This window comes from Petaurus breviceps, unplaced genomic scaffold (genome assembly GCF_028583685.1).
Source record: "Petaurus breviceps papuanus isolate PSGF00001 unplaced genomic scaffold, PetGlider_PUasm1.0 90339, whole genome shotgun sequence".
Taxonomy (NCBI): Eukaryota; Metazoa; Chordata; class Mammalia; order Diprotodontia; family Petauridae; genus Petaurus; species Petaurus breviceps.
In genome coordinates this window covers 629,814-645,607 of record NW_027187223.1, presented here as the reverse complement: position 1 = coordinate 645,607, position 15,794 = coordinate 629,814, and the positions used below count along the sequence as shown (strand labels likewise).

Genomic DNA, 15,794 nt, shown 5'->3' with positions numbered 1-15,794 from the left:
TTTAAGCAATCGGGGTTAAGTAACTTGCTCAAGGTTACACGGCCAGTTATTTCTGGGTGTGGTGCTGAGCACCTGAGCCTGGGATTCGATCTCCAGGTCGTCCCAACACTGGAGCCGGTGCTCTTACTCGCTGAGCCACCTGGCCACCCCTAAGCAATTGGGGTTAAGTAACTTGCTCAAGGTTACACGGCCAGGTGTTTCTGGGTGGTTGCTAAGTGTCTGAGCCCGGGATTCGATCTCCAGGTCTTCTCAACACTGGAGCCGGTGCTCTTACTTGCTGTGCTACCTGGCCGCCCCAATTCTGTTTCTTTCTCTGTAAAATGATGGCTTTAGAGAAGTCTGAAGAGATAGCACAGTATAAAGTAACGTAGGGATAATTAAGTGACCCACTTCAAATAAAGAAGACCCTGAGCTGTAGAAAGATCAGTAAAAGCAGGAAGAAGATGAATACCCCACCAAGAAATGATTTGTGTGTGTGAGTGTGTGTGAGTGTGTGTGTGTGTGTGTGTATGGTGGGGGGTACTGAAGACCACCTTACCAGCAAGCTGCTCATGGGACTACCATCGCTCCCAGCCTTCCCATCCCGTGTTTACCCCCTACTAACCCAGGATGGCTGGCTCAGGGCACCCTCCCACCCAGTGGCTGCCAGTTTGGACACCTCAATTTGGAAGTTAACTTTTTTCAGTTTCCTCCACAGGTCAACTATAAATCAACAAGGAATTATTCAATGCTGATGATGTTTCAGGCTCTGTGTTGTATGTTGAGGGTAAGAATTGTATGTTGAGAATTGTATGAATTAAAAATGGGTTCCTGCCCTCCAAGAGACAACAGGTGCACATCCCATAGAAGGAGAGGAAGTACAAGTTCACTGGGGGCAGGGGAGTGCTGGGCTGTGTTAGGAAAGGTCTCATGGAGGAAGTGTCATTTGAGCCAAACTTTGAAGGAGCCAGGGGATTCTAAAAGTTAGGCAAGACCAGGGAATATATTCCAGGCATGGGGGGCTGGCTGAACAAAAGTCCAGAGACGGGAGATAGTGTCCTGTGTAAGGAACAGTAAGCATATCAGTCTGGTGAGACTTCAAAGTATGGGAATGGAAGTGATGACTAGTAGGGCTGCAGAGAAAGGTTGAAGCCAGTCTGTGAATGACTTTAAATGTCAAACCAGAGGAATTTGTCATTGGTCTTAGAGGTAATAGGGAGCTATTGGAGTTTCCTGAGCAGAGGAGTGACTCAGTCAGATATGGACTTTAAGAATATCACTTGGGCAGCTGTATAAAGGATGATTTGTAGACAGAATACTGGAGGGAGAGAAACCAAACAAGAGGATGTTGAAAAGGCAAGAGATGATAAGAGACAAAGGTTGTAGTGTTTTGATGCTGAAGAAATGACCAAAGGACAGGCTGGAGGATGAAGAGGGGCAGTTCGACACATTTTCCTGGGGATCTGGGGGACATAATGGACCTCATATCTTTGGGGTAACTTCTGGAGATGCTTTCGCCTCCCTCTCCTTGCTCCTATAGTCTCTGGGCCCTTAGTGACTACTAGATCTTAGGCACCACTCTGTTTAGAAATTCTTGTTTTATTCATTTTTCTTGGTTATTTTCATCTCTGCTTCTCTTCTTTCCAGACCCAAGAGTACAGCTCCCAGCCCATCCACATGTGCTCACTCTGTGGCAGTCCTTATTCATGACCTCCTATAAATGCAACACACTACAGGACCTACACCCATGGGGGTGTTGAGGTGTTGAAAGGGTCATGATCTCCTATAAATGCTACATATGGGAACTTCACTCATGAGGGAAGAGGGAGAAGAGTCATGGCCTTCCATAAATGCTATACACCAGACCTCCATTCATCATGGAGGTGGGGGAAAGGGTCATGGCCTCCCATAAATGCTACACATGAGACCTCCACCCATCATGGGAGGGGGTATTCCTCTAAATCTTATGACATTGCTTTAGCTTAGTGACCTTCTTTTTTGGTCATACTAACTTATAATTTGGGAAGCTAGGTGGTGCCATAGTGAATAGAGTGACAGGCCGGGAGTCTGGAAGATCTGAGTTCAAATCCAACCTCAGACACTTCCTAGCTGTGTGACCCTGGGTAAGTCACTTCACCCTGTTGGTCTCAGTTTCCTCATATATAAAATGAGCTGTATAAGGAAATGGCAAACCACTCCAGGATCCTTGCCAAGAAAACCCTAAATGGGGTCATAGAGTCAGACACAACTGAAAAACAATAACAACTTATAATTAATAAACATTTTTAGATTTATGAAGGAAGAAAGCTGGATAGAATGGAAATGAGCCTAGAGGATACCAGAACTGAAGGGGCACTCCTTAGACATCATCAAATCAACCTTCAAGTTCTGACTTTGGGTCCTTGCTTAGATATTTGCAGTTGTATGACTTCAGGCAAAGCACATACCTTCCTGGGACCTCAACTATTCCCCTCTCTTGAAGGAAAGGGTTGAGTATGTGGTCTCCAAGGTTCTTTTTAGCTCTGACAATCTGTGACTCAATGTATCTGCTTCCCCCCTCCCCAAATATGTCCTATTGCCCAAGCTAAGAGAAGTTGGGTGGTTCAATGGATTATGGATGGCCTTGGAGTCAGAAAACTTGCTTTGATGTCCTGCCTCAGACACATATTGGTTTTGTGAGCCTGGAGAACCTCTGGGTGTCCTCCAGGTAAAGCTCCAAGACTATGAAATGAAGAAGAGTAGTCAGTCTACATTGATTAAGGGAGTGGGATGGCAGGTCTAACCAACCCTCCCCAACTAGACTGGAAATACCTTGGGGGACCATAACAACATCTTAATCTTCTTTTGATCCTATATAGAGCCTGGCAGAGCGAATTATACACATGGATGAAGCTTTAAACATGTTTGTTGAATGACAGAAGGAGCAAAGGAAAGGATAAATGAAAGATTCCTTCATTTGCTCAATCCAAATAAAACCTCCCCCTTAAGGTCTTAGATTCCTCCTTAGGTTCCTGGATTCTGAGTATTTAGAGCTAGAAGGGCCATTAGTGAACTTGCAGGTCAATTCTCTAATTTTACAGAAGAAGAAACTGAAGCCTGTGACTTACCTAAAGTCCCACAGCTTTGTTATGCAGTAGCTTTGTAATGTTTCAGCAAATCCCTTAAAGTCCTGAGCCTCAGTTTCCTCCTCCATAAAATGGTGAGGAAGGAAAACTAAGAGCTAGAGATCTCATAGGGGAAGTTTAAAAGTCTACAAATTCAGAGGACTCTACAATGGCAAGAAGACCAACTCACCATCCCACTGGTCTGGGTACTCTAGTAGAATGACTTTAGGAATGTCTAGATTGGTTCAGAAGAGCAATCAAAGAAGTGAGAAGAGATCAAGGAAGTAAGGACTGGAATAAGAATTCTTCCTTTCTTCCTTCCTTCCTTTCTTGGAAGGGGGAAGGCAAAGCAATTGGGATTAAGTGACTTGCCCAAGGCCACATAGCTAGCAAGTGAGTCAAGTGTCTGAGGCCTGATTTGAACTTAGGTCCTCCTGACTCCAGGACTGATGCTCTATTCACTGCAGCGCCACCTAGCTGCTGCTGGAATAAAAATTCTTAAAGTGAAAATCAACAAGTTTAACCAGAGACTAGAGACCTTAGAACAAAAGATAGAATGATTTTTTCCTATCAGTAGATTCTAGGAGGGAAAAAAAGGCAATAGAAAAGTAATACCAAAAAGAGGAGACAAAGAAGGGAAAAAATATATTTTTTAAAAAGAATGGAACAAAAGAGCTCTACATGCTCTATAATAATACTGAAGTTGAAGATAGGCTGCAGAGAATTAATCTATGGAGTAGAGGTCTTCCTGAAAAATACCATGAAGAGAAGAAATGAATGCCATACTCCAAGAAATCATACAGAAACCCCACCCAGACCTATTGGAAGCAGATGGCTAAGTTTGGGTCAAGGAAATCCTTAAGACATCAGCAAAAATAAACCTTGAGTTTAAATTGTCAAGAAACATGGTGCAGTTTCACAACAACAATATCAAAGAACAAATCTTGCATGGGAGAAGAAAAACAAAAAAATACTTTGATTCCAAGAACATCCTGGGATGATTCTGGAGTTACAAGAAATCCAAAATTGGAATGAGACATTCCCTAGAGTAAACGACCTCAGCTGAAACCCCAACATAACAAATCTCAAAAGGGTAAGCCAGAGCATCAAAGAATATGCTCATGAAAAGGGACACACTTGAATCATTTCCTCAAAGGAAGCCAGGTGATTCAGGTTTTAAACTTTCAAACTGACCAAACTGAAAGGTAAATAGTTTCAGGTAGTAATGAAAGATTAAGAAATGAAATGTTGGGTGGCTAGGTGGCACAGTGAGTAGAGCACTGTCCCTGGAATCTAGAAGACCTGATTTCAAATCCTGACACCTTGGGCAAGTCACTTAACCCCAAATGCCCTGCCTTCTCCCATCCAAAAAGAAAAAAAAATAAAAATGAAATGTTTATTTTCATGTAGAAAAGGTGACATAGAGACACAAAGGTGGGGGAAGAATAATTTTATTTATTGCTAATTAAAAAAAAAACTCCCAGTGTGTGAGTAACAATGAAAAGGCAAAGTCTATACTACCAAAATTATTCTCAAAAATAGAGACAGAAAGGGCAGCTAGGTGGCTCAGTGAGTAAAGCGCCGGCCTGGAGTCAGGAGGACCCAAGTTCGGTTCTGGCTTTAGACACTTAACACCCACACACAAAAACTAGCAGTGTAACCTTGGGCAAGTTACTTACCCCCAATTGCCCTCCAAAAGGCAAAAAAAAAGAAAGGGACAGAAGGCACTGTGCTGACTGCCTTTTATGAGGAGACAAAAATGGCCCCAATATCTAGAAAAAGAACAGAAAGAGATCTAGAAACCCATCTCTCTAATGAACATTGATGGAGAAATGCTGAATAAAGTCCTGACAAGTAGTCTTACAGAAACACATTCAGAAAATAATTCCTGGTGACTGAATTGGAGTCATACCAAGGATGTAAGAATGATTCACAAAGAAGAAAACAACGAACTTATGTTTGCTGATTAGTAATGTGGAAATGAAAAGCAGTTAGGAAAGCCTCATCTACTTCTAGGACCAACTGGGAATTCCCTTTTCTGACATTTAAGGTTCAGTGCATGTGTACACACACACATACACACACACACACACATATACTATGTATCTATAAGTGTATATAAATATGCTGATCATCCAATTAAAACTTATTAAGTACCTACTATGTGCCAAGCAATGTGCTAAGCACTATATGTTACATATATATCATTTATCAATATATGTAAGTATATATATAGGTATATACATACATATGCATATATATAAAGCATCTCTCAGACTGTAAGAGGCAGAGAAAATAATTTGCATTGATAGAGGAAATTTCTCACTGGGAGTTCCTTGCACTGATAAAATCACAAGTCTGATCAAATAAATAAGGAAACAAATAAATAAAAGCAAAATTAACTCTATAAATAACAAAGATTTTGAAAGTCACAATTATTTCAATGGATACTGAAAAAAAACCTTTGATAAACTTTAAATCTCATCTGTTACAAACCCTAAAAGCAGAAGGATTGAAAGTCTCTTCTTTAATATGATCAAAGGCATATATTTAAGCCGAAGAAACACCATAAGTTTTCCCAATACAAACAGGGGTAAAGCAAGGATACCCAGTTCTCCTGACTATTATTTGACATAGTTCTCAAAATGCTAGCTATAGTGGTAAGATAAGAGAACAAAATGAAAGATGTAAACAATTATAGTAGTTTAATACTAGCAATGAACTTCCTCAAAAGGTGGGGAGTTTCTCCATCACTGGATGTTTTCAGCAGAGGTTAAATGATCCCTGTAAGGGGTGTCATAGAGGGGATTCTGGTTCAAATATGGTTCAAACTGAACCTTTGGAAGGCCCTCCCAGCTCTGGGATTCTGTGCTCCTAGCTGATGAGTGATGTGTAATGAGGAGACCATACAGTGCAGCACAAGCATTGGGAAGAATGAGGGGGCCGGGGGATGGCTGGGTGAGGAAATTAGTCTCCTAATGGAATCGACAGCTCAGTCAGGAGAGGCAAGGGACTCCATAGGAACCGACCTGTAAGGGCGTGAAGCATATTTCCAGGAGAATACGCCTGCCGTGGCCCAGGGGTCGTAGGAGACGGCCATGGTATGCTCAAAGAGGAAATTAGAATTCCAATTGGAGCAATGAGAAGGGCCTGGCCCCAGACGGCCCATCACTAGGGAGGTGCTGGAGAAAAGGACCAGGTGGGAGGCACCTTCCTCTTCAGCTGGAAGGAAAGGGCCCCCAAAGCCAAACCTCCTACCTCCAGCTCAAGTTTCAAGGCATCCTTGGGAAAAGGCCTTAAATGAGCCCAAAAGATAGGGAGAGAAGGGAAAAGTGAAGCAGGCTCTAAGCCCAGTCTGGGGAAGGACAGTGGACTGAGTCAGACAACCTAGGTTCAAGTCCTTGGCCTTTGACACTTAATAGCTGAGGGATGAGGGGTATGACTTCTCTCTGAATTTCAGTTTCCTTTATCTGAAAAATAAGGAAAATCCTTGTACTATCTAATCCACAGAATTGTAGTAAGGAATGTGGAAAAAGATTGAAAAGCTTCAACCGTTACAGAAATATAAATTTTATGGGAAGAAAACAGTCCTTTCGGTGGAGGATCTCCTAACTCCCTCCCACTTCCCAAGCTTTCTCAACTCCACTGATTTCTTCCTCATCCGTGCTGTAGTAGGAGGCCAGGGAGAGGGGCTGTTAAATAGAGCAGAAGAGGCAGAATTCAAAGTCAGGTACTTTGCCAAAGCTGGCATTTTCCTCTTGCTACTCTGGGACCCTGGGTAAGGCATTTCTGGGTTTCAATTTCTAGCATCTCTGCAAAAAATGAGAAGGAAGGAAACAAGCCTTTATTAAGTGCCTACTATGTGCCAGGCACTGGGCTAAGCACTAAAGTGCTTTGTAAACAAAAAGTGGCTCATTTGAGCCTCACCGAAACTTTGTGAGGTTCCCATATACAGATAAGGAAACTGAGGCAGACAGAGGTTAAGCAACTTGCCCAGGGTCATACAACTAGTAACTAGTAACTATCAGAGGCCACATTTGAACTGAAATCTCCCTGATTCTAGGGTAGCAGTTCATCTACTTCTCCACTCAGACATCTCTTTCAGATTTGATATTCTCTGTTATATGATCCCTCCTGGCTCTGCCTGAGTCTCTTCTAAATTCAGAGCTAGAATGAAGGCCTAGTTCAAAGCAGCAGTATGGTGAAAAGAGCATTGGTTCTGGAATCAGAGGGCTTAGATTTGAACCCAGCCTCAGAAATGTTACTTCATTTTCCAGGCCTAGGTTTCCTTTTCTTTTCTTTTTTTTCGCTTTTTTAGAGGGAAGAAGGTAAGGCAATTGGGGTTAAGTGACTTGCTCAAGGTCACACAGCTAGTTTTGTGTTAAGTGTCTGAGTCTGGATTTGAACTCAGGTCCTCCTGACTCCAGGGCAGGTGCTCTATTCACTGCACCACCTAGCCGCCCCACTTGGTTTCCTTTTCTTTTTTTTTTTTGCCTTTTGGAGGGCAATTGGGGTTAAGTAACTTGCCCAAGATTACACAGCTAGTTTTTTTGTGTGGGTGTTAGGTGTGTGAGGCCGGAACCGAACTCGGGTTCTCCTGACTCCGGAGCCTGCGCTGTACTCACTGCACCACCTAGCCGCTCTCAGTTTCTTTTTCTATAAAATGAAGTGCTTAGACTAAATAGCCTGGAAAGCCCCTTCCAATCCTAAATCTATGACCCAGGAGACTCATTTTTCAGAGGAGGAAACTGAGGCTTTAAAAGGTTAAATGTCTAGTTCACAGAGGCTGAGAAAACTAGGATTCAAATCCAGCTCCTTTGACTCCTTCCTCATCCATTGTTTTCCCATCTTCCCATGCTGCTTTAGCTTGGATTTTCATATTTTCTAGCCCATGAGGTATACTTTCCTCTTCCCTCTCACTAATCCTAGAAAGGTGTTGAATCCATCCCTGTGGTTGATGGTCCTGAGAACATCACAAAAGCTAGCATGTGATTGGCATAAAGGGGGGGGGGGGCAGGGAGGTCACACTCACTTTTGATATAGACGTACACCCTGGTCATGAAGCTTGGGTCCTCCAAATCCAAGTTGTCCTTGTAGCTGCAGGTAAAATAGCCAGTATCGCTGGCTGCCATGCTGAAGATGGTGAGTTGGTTGCAGATGAGATGGGCATTATCAGAGCACCGGCGCTCAGATATGCGATAGTTGCCGCTGGACGAACTGTTGCCCCAGTGCCAGGCTAGTGGAGCAGACCCCCTGTTGAAACAAAACAGAGAGACATGTTCTTAGTCACAGCTGGGATAGGAGACTCATTCTGAAAATGGAGCCAAGCCAGGCTCAGACTTCCTAGGGTCAGTGGTAGATGGAAGGCCCATAGGGAGAGTGGGCAGGTACAATCTGAGATGTGTAGCAGCTCTGGGAAGCTGAGCTTAAAGGCAGCCGGGGGCCCCAAATGTACCCCAAGAGAGCAGTTGGGAGTCAGTAGGTGGTTCACTGGGTCCTGAAGGTTCTTCTTAGAAGAAGAGGGCCTCCCATTTACTCTGTACTCTCCTCATTGTGTCTATTTATACATTGTGTCTATAATATGTTATATTATAACAACATCACACATCACACATATACACATTGTTTCCCCTGTTAGAATGTGCCATCCCTTAAAACGGGAATCATTTGGGACTTTGTCTCCCTAGCAAGCACCTAAGATAGGGCAGAGTACACAATAAGTGCTTAATAAATGACTGATTGACTGGATAGATGCTTAAGTGCCTGCTGTTCAGGCCTTCATCACCTCCCAGTAATCTCCTAATGGGTCTCCCTGCCTCCAGTCTCTCCCACGATAATCTATCCTCTGCACAGCTGCCAAAGTGATTCTGAAAGCACAGACCTGCCTGGTCACTTCCCTTCTTGGTAAATTCCAATGATTCCCTATTACCTCTGGGGTATATTACTATTCCTCTGTCTGGCATTTAAAACACTTCCCAATCTGGATTCAACAGAATCTTTCCAGACTGATTCTCCATTATACCTTCCCTATTCACCCTCTCTGTTCCAGCTGAGCTGTCCCTCTGGCTGTTCCTCACACATGACGTGACTGCATTGGCTGTCCCCATGCTTGGGATGCTCTCCCTTCTCAACCCCCCTTCTTAGAATCTCTAGCTTCTCACAATGTACAGTTCAAGGGTCACCCACTTCCTACATGAAACCTTTCCAGATTCCCCATCAACTGTTACCACTCTTCCCATCAAATTACTTTGCATTAATTTATTATCTATCTATCTAGGTGGCGCTGTAGTGGATATAGGCAGACTCCTAGGCAGGCCTGGAGTCAGGAAGATCTAAGTTCAAATCCAGCCTCAGACATTTACCCTGAGCAAGTCACTTCACCCCATTTGCCTCAGTTTCCTCAACTATGAAATGAGTTGCAGAAGGGAATGGCAAACCACTCCAGTATCTTTGCCAGGAAAACCATAAATGGGGTCACCAACAGTCAGACATGACCGAAACAACTGAACAACAAAAATCTCTCTATCCAGATATCTATCTTCTAGTGTTGTCTCCCCCAAGGAAGATAAGCTCCTTGACAGCTAACATTTATAGAGTGCTTACTATATGCCAGGCAATGTGCCAAGTACTTTACAAACAATCGAGTCTGATCCTCACAGCAGCACTTGGAGGTAGAACTCTTATGACGCATTTCACAGATGAGGAAACTGATGCAAACAGAAGTCAAGTGACTTGCCTAGGGTCACACAACTAAGAAGTTTCTGGGGCTGGATCTGAACTCAGGTTTTCCTGACTCCAGGCCTGCCTGGTGCTCTATCCCCTGCAGCACCACCTAGCTGTCCCTGAAGTCAGGGACTGTCATCTTTACCGCTATCCTTGACATCAAACACAGTAAGTGGCATATGGTAGATACTTAATAAATGCTTGCTGATTGGCTGATGAAAAGCTCTACCTTAAGCATTAGGACAACTGTGAACCTAAAAAGATGTTCAGTCCCTGACTTCATGACACTCTGACTTTTGTAAAGGAATAAGACAGAAACTCAGGAATGGTAGAATTGCTTTGCATTCTCTGCACAGCCAAGGAAGATATTGTCACATTGAGTCAAAAACTCTCTGGCACCCAAATGCAAGAGAAAAATGGAGTGAGCTCAATTCTCCTTTGTCCACTGTGGAATATATTGCCTTCCTCCAATATTCTTGCCTCTGATCATACTAGTCTCCTGCATTTGTATCGGGGAAAGGATTGATTTCCCATAGGCAGTGGATGCAGCACCTTATGCCCTGATGCTTGGCTAGGCCGTGGTAGAGGCTGATAGAATTCCGAGTTGGAATGGTCCTCGAGGGCTCCATGGTTCCACCATCCTCATTTCACAGAGGAGGGAGCTAAGGCCTAGATTGGGGAGGGGAAAGACCTTTGCCAACTCCTTTCTTCAGGGTCCCAGATGAACTCACATTCTAATTCACGTGCTGGGACTGAAAATCCAGGGTTTTGTCCACTCTACCACATTGCCTGTCTAATTTACTTCAATTCATTCAACAAACCTTCAACTACTGTATGCAGAACATTGTGTCTGTGTTCTCATTTAGATGAGACCCACCCCAGCTTTTGACCAAGATGGTTTCCTGAACAGAGGCAAGCTGCCTAGCTTCTACTTGTCTATCTACTCCGTCAGAAATCCGAAAGCAAAATGATTGTGAAACAACAGCTGATGGTTTGTTTCTTCCACCCCAGACACACACACAGAGCCAGCCATCCACTGTGGATCACCCTGTCTTCCTTGACGCTCTCTTCTCTCCAGGTTTTCATGACACACCTCTCTCGTGATTCTCCTCCTCTGTTGGCTCCTTCCCTGTCTCCTTAGCTGGATCTTCCTCCAGATCATGCCCTTGAACCATAAGTGTTCCCCAGGGCTCTGTACTAAGCCCTCTTCTCTTCTCCCTCCATCCTGCTTCACTTGGTGATCTCATCAGTTTCCATGGATTTCATCACCACCTCTGTACTGATGATTCTCACATCTACCTTTCCTGGCCAGATCTCTCAGCTGACCTCCAGTCTCCCATCCCCAACTGCCTTTCAGTCGTCTTGAACTTGTTGTCCAGTAGACATTGGAAACTCAACATTCCCAAAACAGACCTCATTATCCTTCCCCCCCAAACCTTCCCTGCCTCCTACCTTTTCTATTACTGTTGAGCACACTGCCATTTTACCAGTCCCTCAGGCTCACAACTTAGGAGTTAGCCTATATTCCTCACGCCCCCCGCCCCAAGCTACTGTCAAAGTCCTGTGGATCCCACCTTTGCAGAATCTCTCAAATACTCTCAGTTCTCTCCTCTGACACTCACACTGATGCAGGCTCTTATCACCTTACACCTGGATTATTGCAATAGCTTGCTGGGTGGGGGGGTCTCCTTTTCTCAAGTCTCTCCTCATACAAATCAGTCTTGAATTTAGCCTTCAAAGTGATTTTCTTGAAGCACAAGTATGACCATGTTACCCCTGCCCCTCAATAAACTCCCTCTCTATTGCCTCCAGGATCAGGTACAAAATGCTCTGCTTGGCATTCAAAGCCCTTCATGACTCAGCTCCCTCCTGCCTTTCCATTCTTCTTAGCCCTTCCTCCCCTACATGAACTCTTCAGCCCGGTGACCCCGGCCTCCTGGCTGCTCCACCAAGAAGACCCTCCATCTCTGGGCTCCGGCCATTCTCTCTGGCTGTCCCCCAATGCTGCCCCTCCTTGGCCCTGAACACTGACCACCCTGGCTAAACCCCACCTCCTATGGGAAGCCTTCCTCAAGCCCTCCAAATTCCAGGGCCGTCCCTCTGCTCATTATTTCCTATTGATCCTGTATAGAACTTGCTTCGATTATATATTTGCATGTTGTATCTCCTATTACAATGTAAGGGCAGGGACTCTGGCCAGGATAGTAAGGAAAGTGAGTCAGATATTGTGTTAAGTACTTTTCAAATATTATCTCATTTGATCTTCACAATAATGCTGGGAGATAGAAACTATTATTGTCCACATTTCACAGTTGAGAAAACTGAGGCAGAGAGGTTAAATGTCCAAGGTCACACTGCTATTAAGTGTCTGAGGCCGGATTTGAACTCAGATCTTCCTAACTCTGGGCCCCACGTTAATTAAGGCCCAGCTAAATCCCACCTACTACAGGGAGCCTCCCCAGTTCCTCTGAATTCCAGTGCCTTATCTCATTATATCCTATTTATCACTATATAGCTTGTTTGTACATAGTTGCTTGCATGTTGTTTCCTCTATTCGATTGTAAGCTCCTTGAGGGCAGGGACTATCTCTTGCTTCCTTTTGTATTTCCAGAGTTTAGCACTGTGCCTAGCACACAGTAGGTGCTAAATAAATGTATATTGACTGACTGAGTGATCCAAGAGCCTGTCACAGTTCCTGAAAGGTGGGGGGAGGTGTATTTGCAAAGCCAATGCTGACACAAGCAGACAAGCCTCTGGCCTCTCTGAGAAGAGTCAGAGATACAGGTAGCCTGCAAGTCCCTCTGTCCAGTGGGAGAAAAAATGGAGGGGCCTCCAGGAAAGCCCAAGGGTGGAAGGAAATCTTGGAAACCCCTGAAGATCCCCTGAAATTCCAGATCTCTGAGCTTCAGAAAGTTTCTAAGCTTGAGAGGTAGAGGTCAGCACAGGAACCCAGAATGGAGGGAACAGGAACCCAGAGTGAGCCCAAGCAGGACTGCCCACACCACCCTCTCTGCATGTTTCCAGTTCCTTCAGGACTGGGGTTAGTCACTCTTTTCTTTATTTCTCTAGCATCCATACCTGGCATTGATGGGAAGGTGAATTAATGTTTGTTGATTGACTGAATGAGCTACTGTCATTAGGCAGGGATACATACATGATAGAACTACAACGAAAGTGAATACTTTGTGGTACAGTGGGAAGGCCATTGGCTTGAGCCTCAGAGGGTCTGGTGCTCACTACCTCTACAACCTAAGTCAATCATTTTGTTCCTTGGGCCTCAGTTTCCTTTTGTGTAAAATTAGAATGATATCAAAGGCCTCAGAGGTCCCTTCCAGCTCTAGTCCTTTCCAGGACTTTCTGGTCACTCAGCACACTTATGCCAGCACATAGCTCCCAACTATGAGTCTTGTCTAAGACTCCTTCCTGAAAATCAGGTTGGGGCTGTGTGAAGAGTTCTGAGAATATTCTGGGAAGGTAGCACTGTGGTCCCTGGGAGTCCCCCGAGACTCTGGCAGGCGATTCTCACGCCTTGGACCAGCTGTGACAGTCCTGGCCACAAGGTCTCTCCCCTGCCATCTTCCTGCATTGGACTCTCCAACCTCCTGACTCATTTCCCTGTCCTGTCTTCATGGCCTGGCCCCTGGGGACCCATTTCCTTGGGCTCTTAATCTTTGGCACATTGTGCTAGGAAGTGGAGCCCTGCCAGGCATCTGTAGGCACTAGCAGGGTCTGGAAATTCAGTCAAATTCAACAAGCATTTATAAATGCCTCTTAGTGTAAGGTCCTTTGCTAAGCAATGGGGTCACAAGGGCAAAAAAGAAACAGGATCACACAACTATTAAGTGTCTGATTCCAGATTTGAACTCAGATCTTTTTTATTCTAGGCCCAACATTCTATCCACTGCACCACCTAGCACTTTAAGGTTTAAAAAGCCCTTCTTCAAATGTTAGTTATCTCACCTGAGTCTCACACTGACCTTGTGAAGAGCCCCCCATGTTACAAATGAGGAAACCGAGACTTGCCCAGGGTCACAGAGTTGTAAGTATGTGAGGCCATACTGGAACTCAGGCAGATGAGTCTTCATGACTCCATGCCTGGTGCTCTATCCACTACAGCGCTCCCTAGCTTCCCTCTTATATATGGCACTCCAGCAAATCAAACTATCCCCTCCCCAACCCCACCCTTCTACTTTCCATACTTATGCACCTCATTTCCAACATGTGGAATTCCATCTACCTGCTATAATCCAAATCCAAATATCCACCCAATTCTACCTGGTATAATACAATCTGTCCCTCAAGGTTCAGCTCAAAGGGCACCTCCTCCAAGAAGTCTTCCTGAGTTCCCCAAGTGGGAAGTTATCTTTCTCTCTTCTTATCCCATACTGGTTTGCCCTCTTAAAACTCCTTTGGATCCCATATCATTTGCTCTTTCTATACACTTACTGCATTCTGTTCTTTATTATTGTATTTGGGTCTTTCAGTTAATGAGTTATGATTGATGTCTTTATTTCTACCAGAGTGACTAACAAAAGGATTTACGGTTGTTGTTGTTAGTACTGATATTATTATTATTATTGCTTTTTGGAGGGCAGTTGGGGTTAAGTGGCTTGCCCAAAGTCACATGGCTAGTTTTTGTGTTAAGTGTCTGAGGCCAGATTTAAATTCAGGACCTCCTGACTCTAGGGCTGGTGCTGTATTCACTGTGCCACCTAGCTGCCCCTATTTTTATTATTAACAACAATAATAATCATGATAATTATAAATTAATATTAAGTGTCTGAAGCTGGATTTGAGTCCCAGACACTTAACAACTGTGATAATAACTCACATTTTTAAGCTTAAATGCCTAATAAACAATGCAGTGCAAGTGTCTTTTTGTATCCCTATTTGATGGATGAGATAACTGAGGCCTTCAGAAGCTGAGTGACTTGCCAAAGGTCACCCAGTGAGTGCTTATGGTCCTCATTCAGAATTCAATAAAACTGACCAAACCACACCCCTAAGCATCAATTTCCAACATCTAGGAGATTCAAGTGCACATACCCTGAGCCCAGAATATATCCTGGAAGCTGGCTTCTTAAAACCAATCCACACCAGAGTCAGGAGGAACTGAGTTCAAATCCAGCCCCAGACACAACACAAAAACTAGCCGTTGTTTGTGTTGACCTTGGGCAAGTCACTTAACCCCAATTGCCCTCCAAAAAACAAAAAAAGCCCGAACCCAATCCAAACCAAACTGATTCTCAGCTCTCAGCTGAATTTCAAAGAAAGTCTAGGGCAAAATAAAAACCCAAGCCCTCCCAACGAACTTCAGGTTCTGCCTTAGCTCTCTGAAGAGAAATGAAATAACTTTTTCAAGAAGAATTTTCTATCCTGTAGCTCCTTAAGGATGACCAAGTACTTCCATTCTCTAAGCCTTGGTTTCTTCAAAATAGCAGAAGGAAAGGGTTTGAAAGGGTGATCATCCCCTTCAGCAGATGAGGCTAGGTCAAGGGCAGGGGGTGGGCATGTGGGGGAGGGAGTCATAACTAAGGGCAGCTTAATTAAATTTAATTTAATTTGTCTTCATTTTCTAGCTTGAGGAGAAACTAGGGCACAGGAAGTTGAAATGAGATTTAGAGTTAAAAGGACTTTTAGAAAAGCATGCTGGGAGCTCTGAGGCCTGGGAGGGGCCTGAGGCACCGTCTGGACCAACCATCTCATGACTTGTTGGGCTTTCGATCATTTCAACCATTTTTTATGCTTTCGAATTTCTTTCTGCTTCTCCCGAGTCAAACATGATCTCTATGAGTCCTCAGTTTTCAGGGGGTTTTGCTTCTTCTCATTTACATTGTTGCCCTTGTATATATTATTATTATTATATTATTCTCTCATTCTGCCTGCTTCACTTTGCATCAGTTCATAAAAGTCTTCCCAAGTCTTCTATACATTCTCTATATTCCTCATCTCCCTGGTATAGTAATAGTTGAAAATCTTCATGTCACA

The 15,794-nt window shown here is 44.0% G+C and overlaps 1 protein-coding gene across 2 annotated transcripts in view; it reads right to left on the bottom strand.

The window, feature by feature from the left end:
- The window catches only part of LOC138177215 (vascular endothelial growth factor receptor kdr-like), a 202,793-nt gene that overhangs the window by 110,654 nt on the left and 76,345 nt on the right, over window positions 1–15,794 (bottom strand). For both annotated transcript variants that reach the window (XM_069108292.1, XM_069108293.1), the window contains exon 3: window positions 8,116–8,336. In XM_069108292.1, coding sequence (XP_068964393.1) covers window positions 8,116–8,336 — 221 coding nt within the window. The remainder of the gene's footprint in view (window positions 1–8,115; window positions 8,337–15,794) is intronic.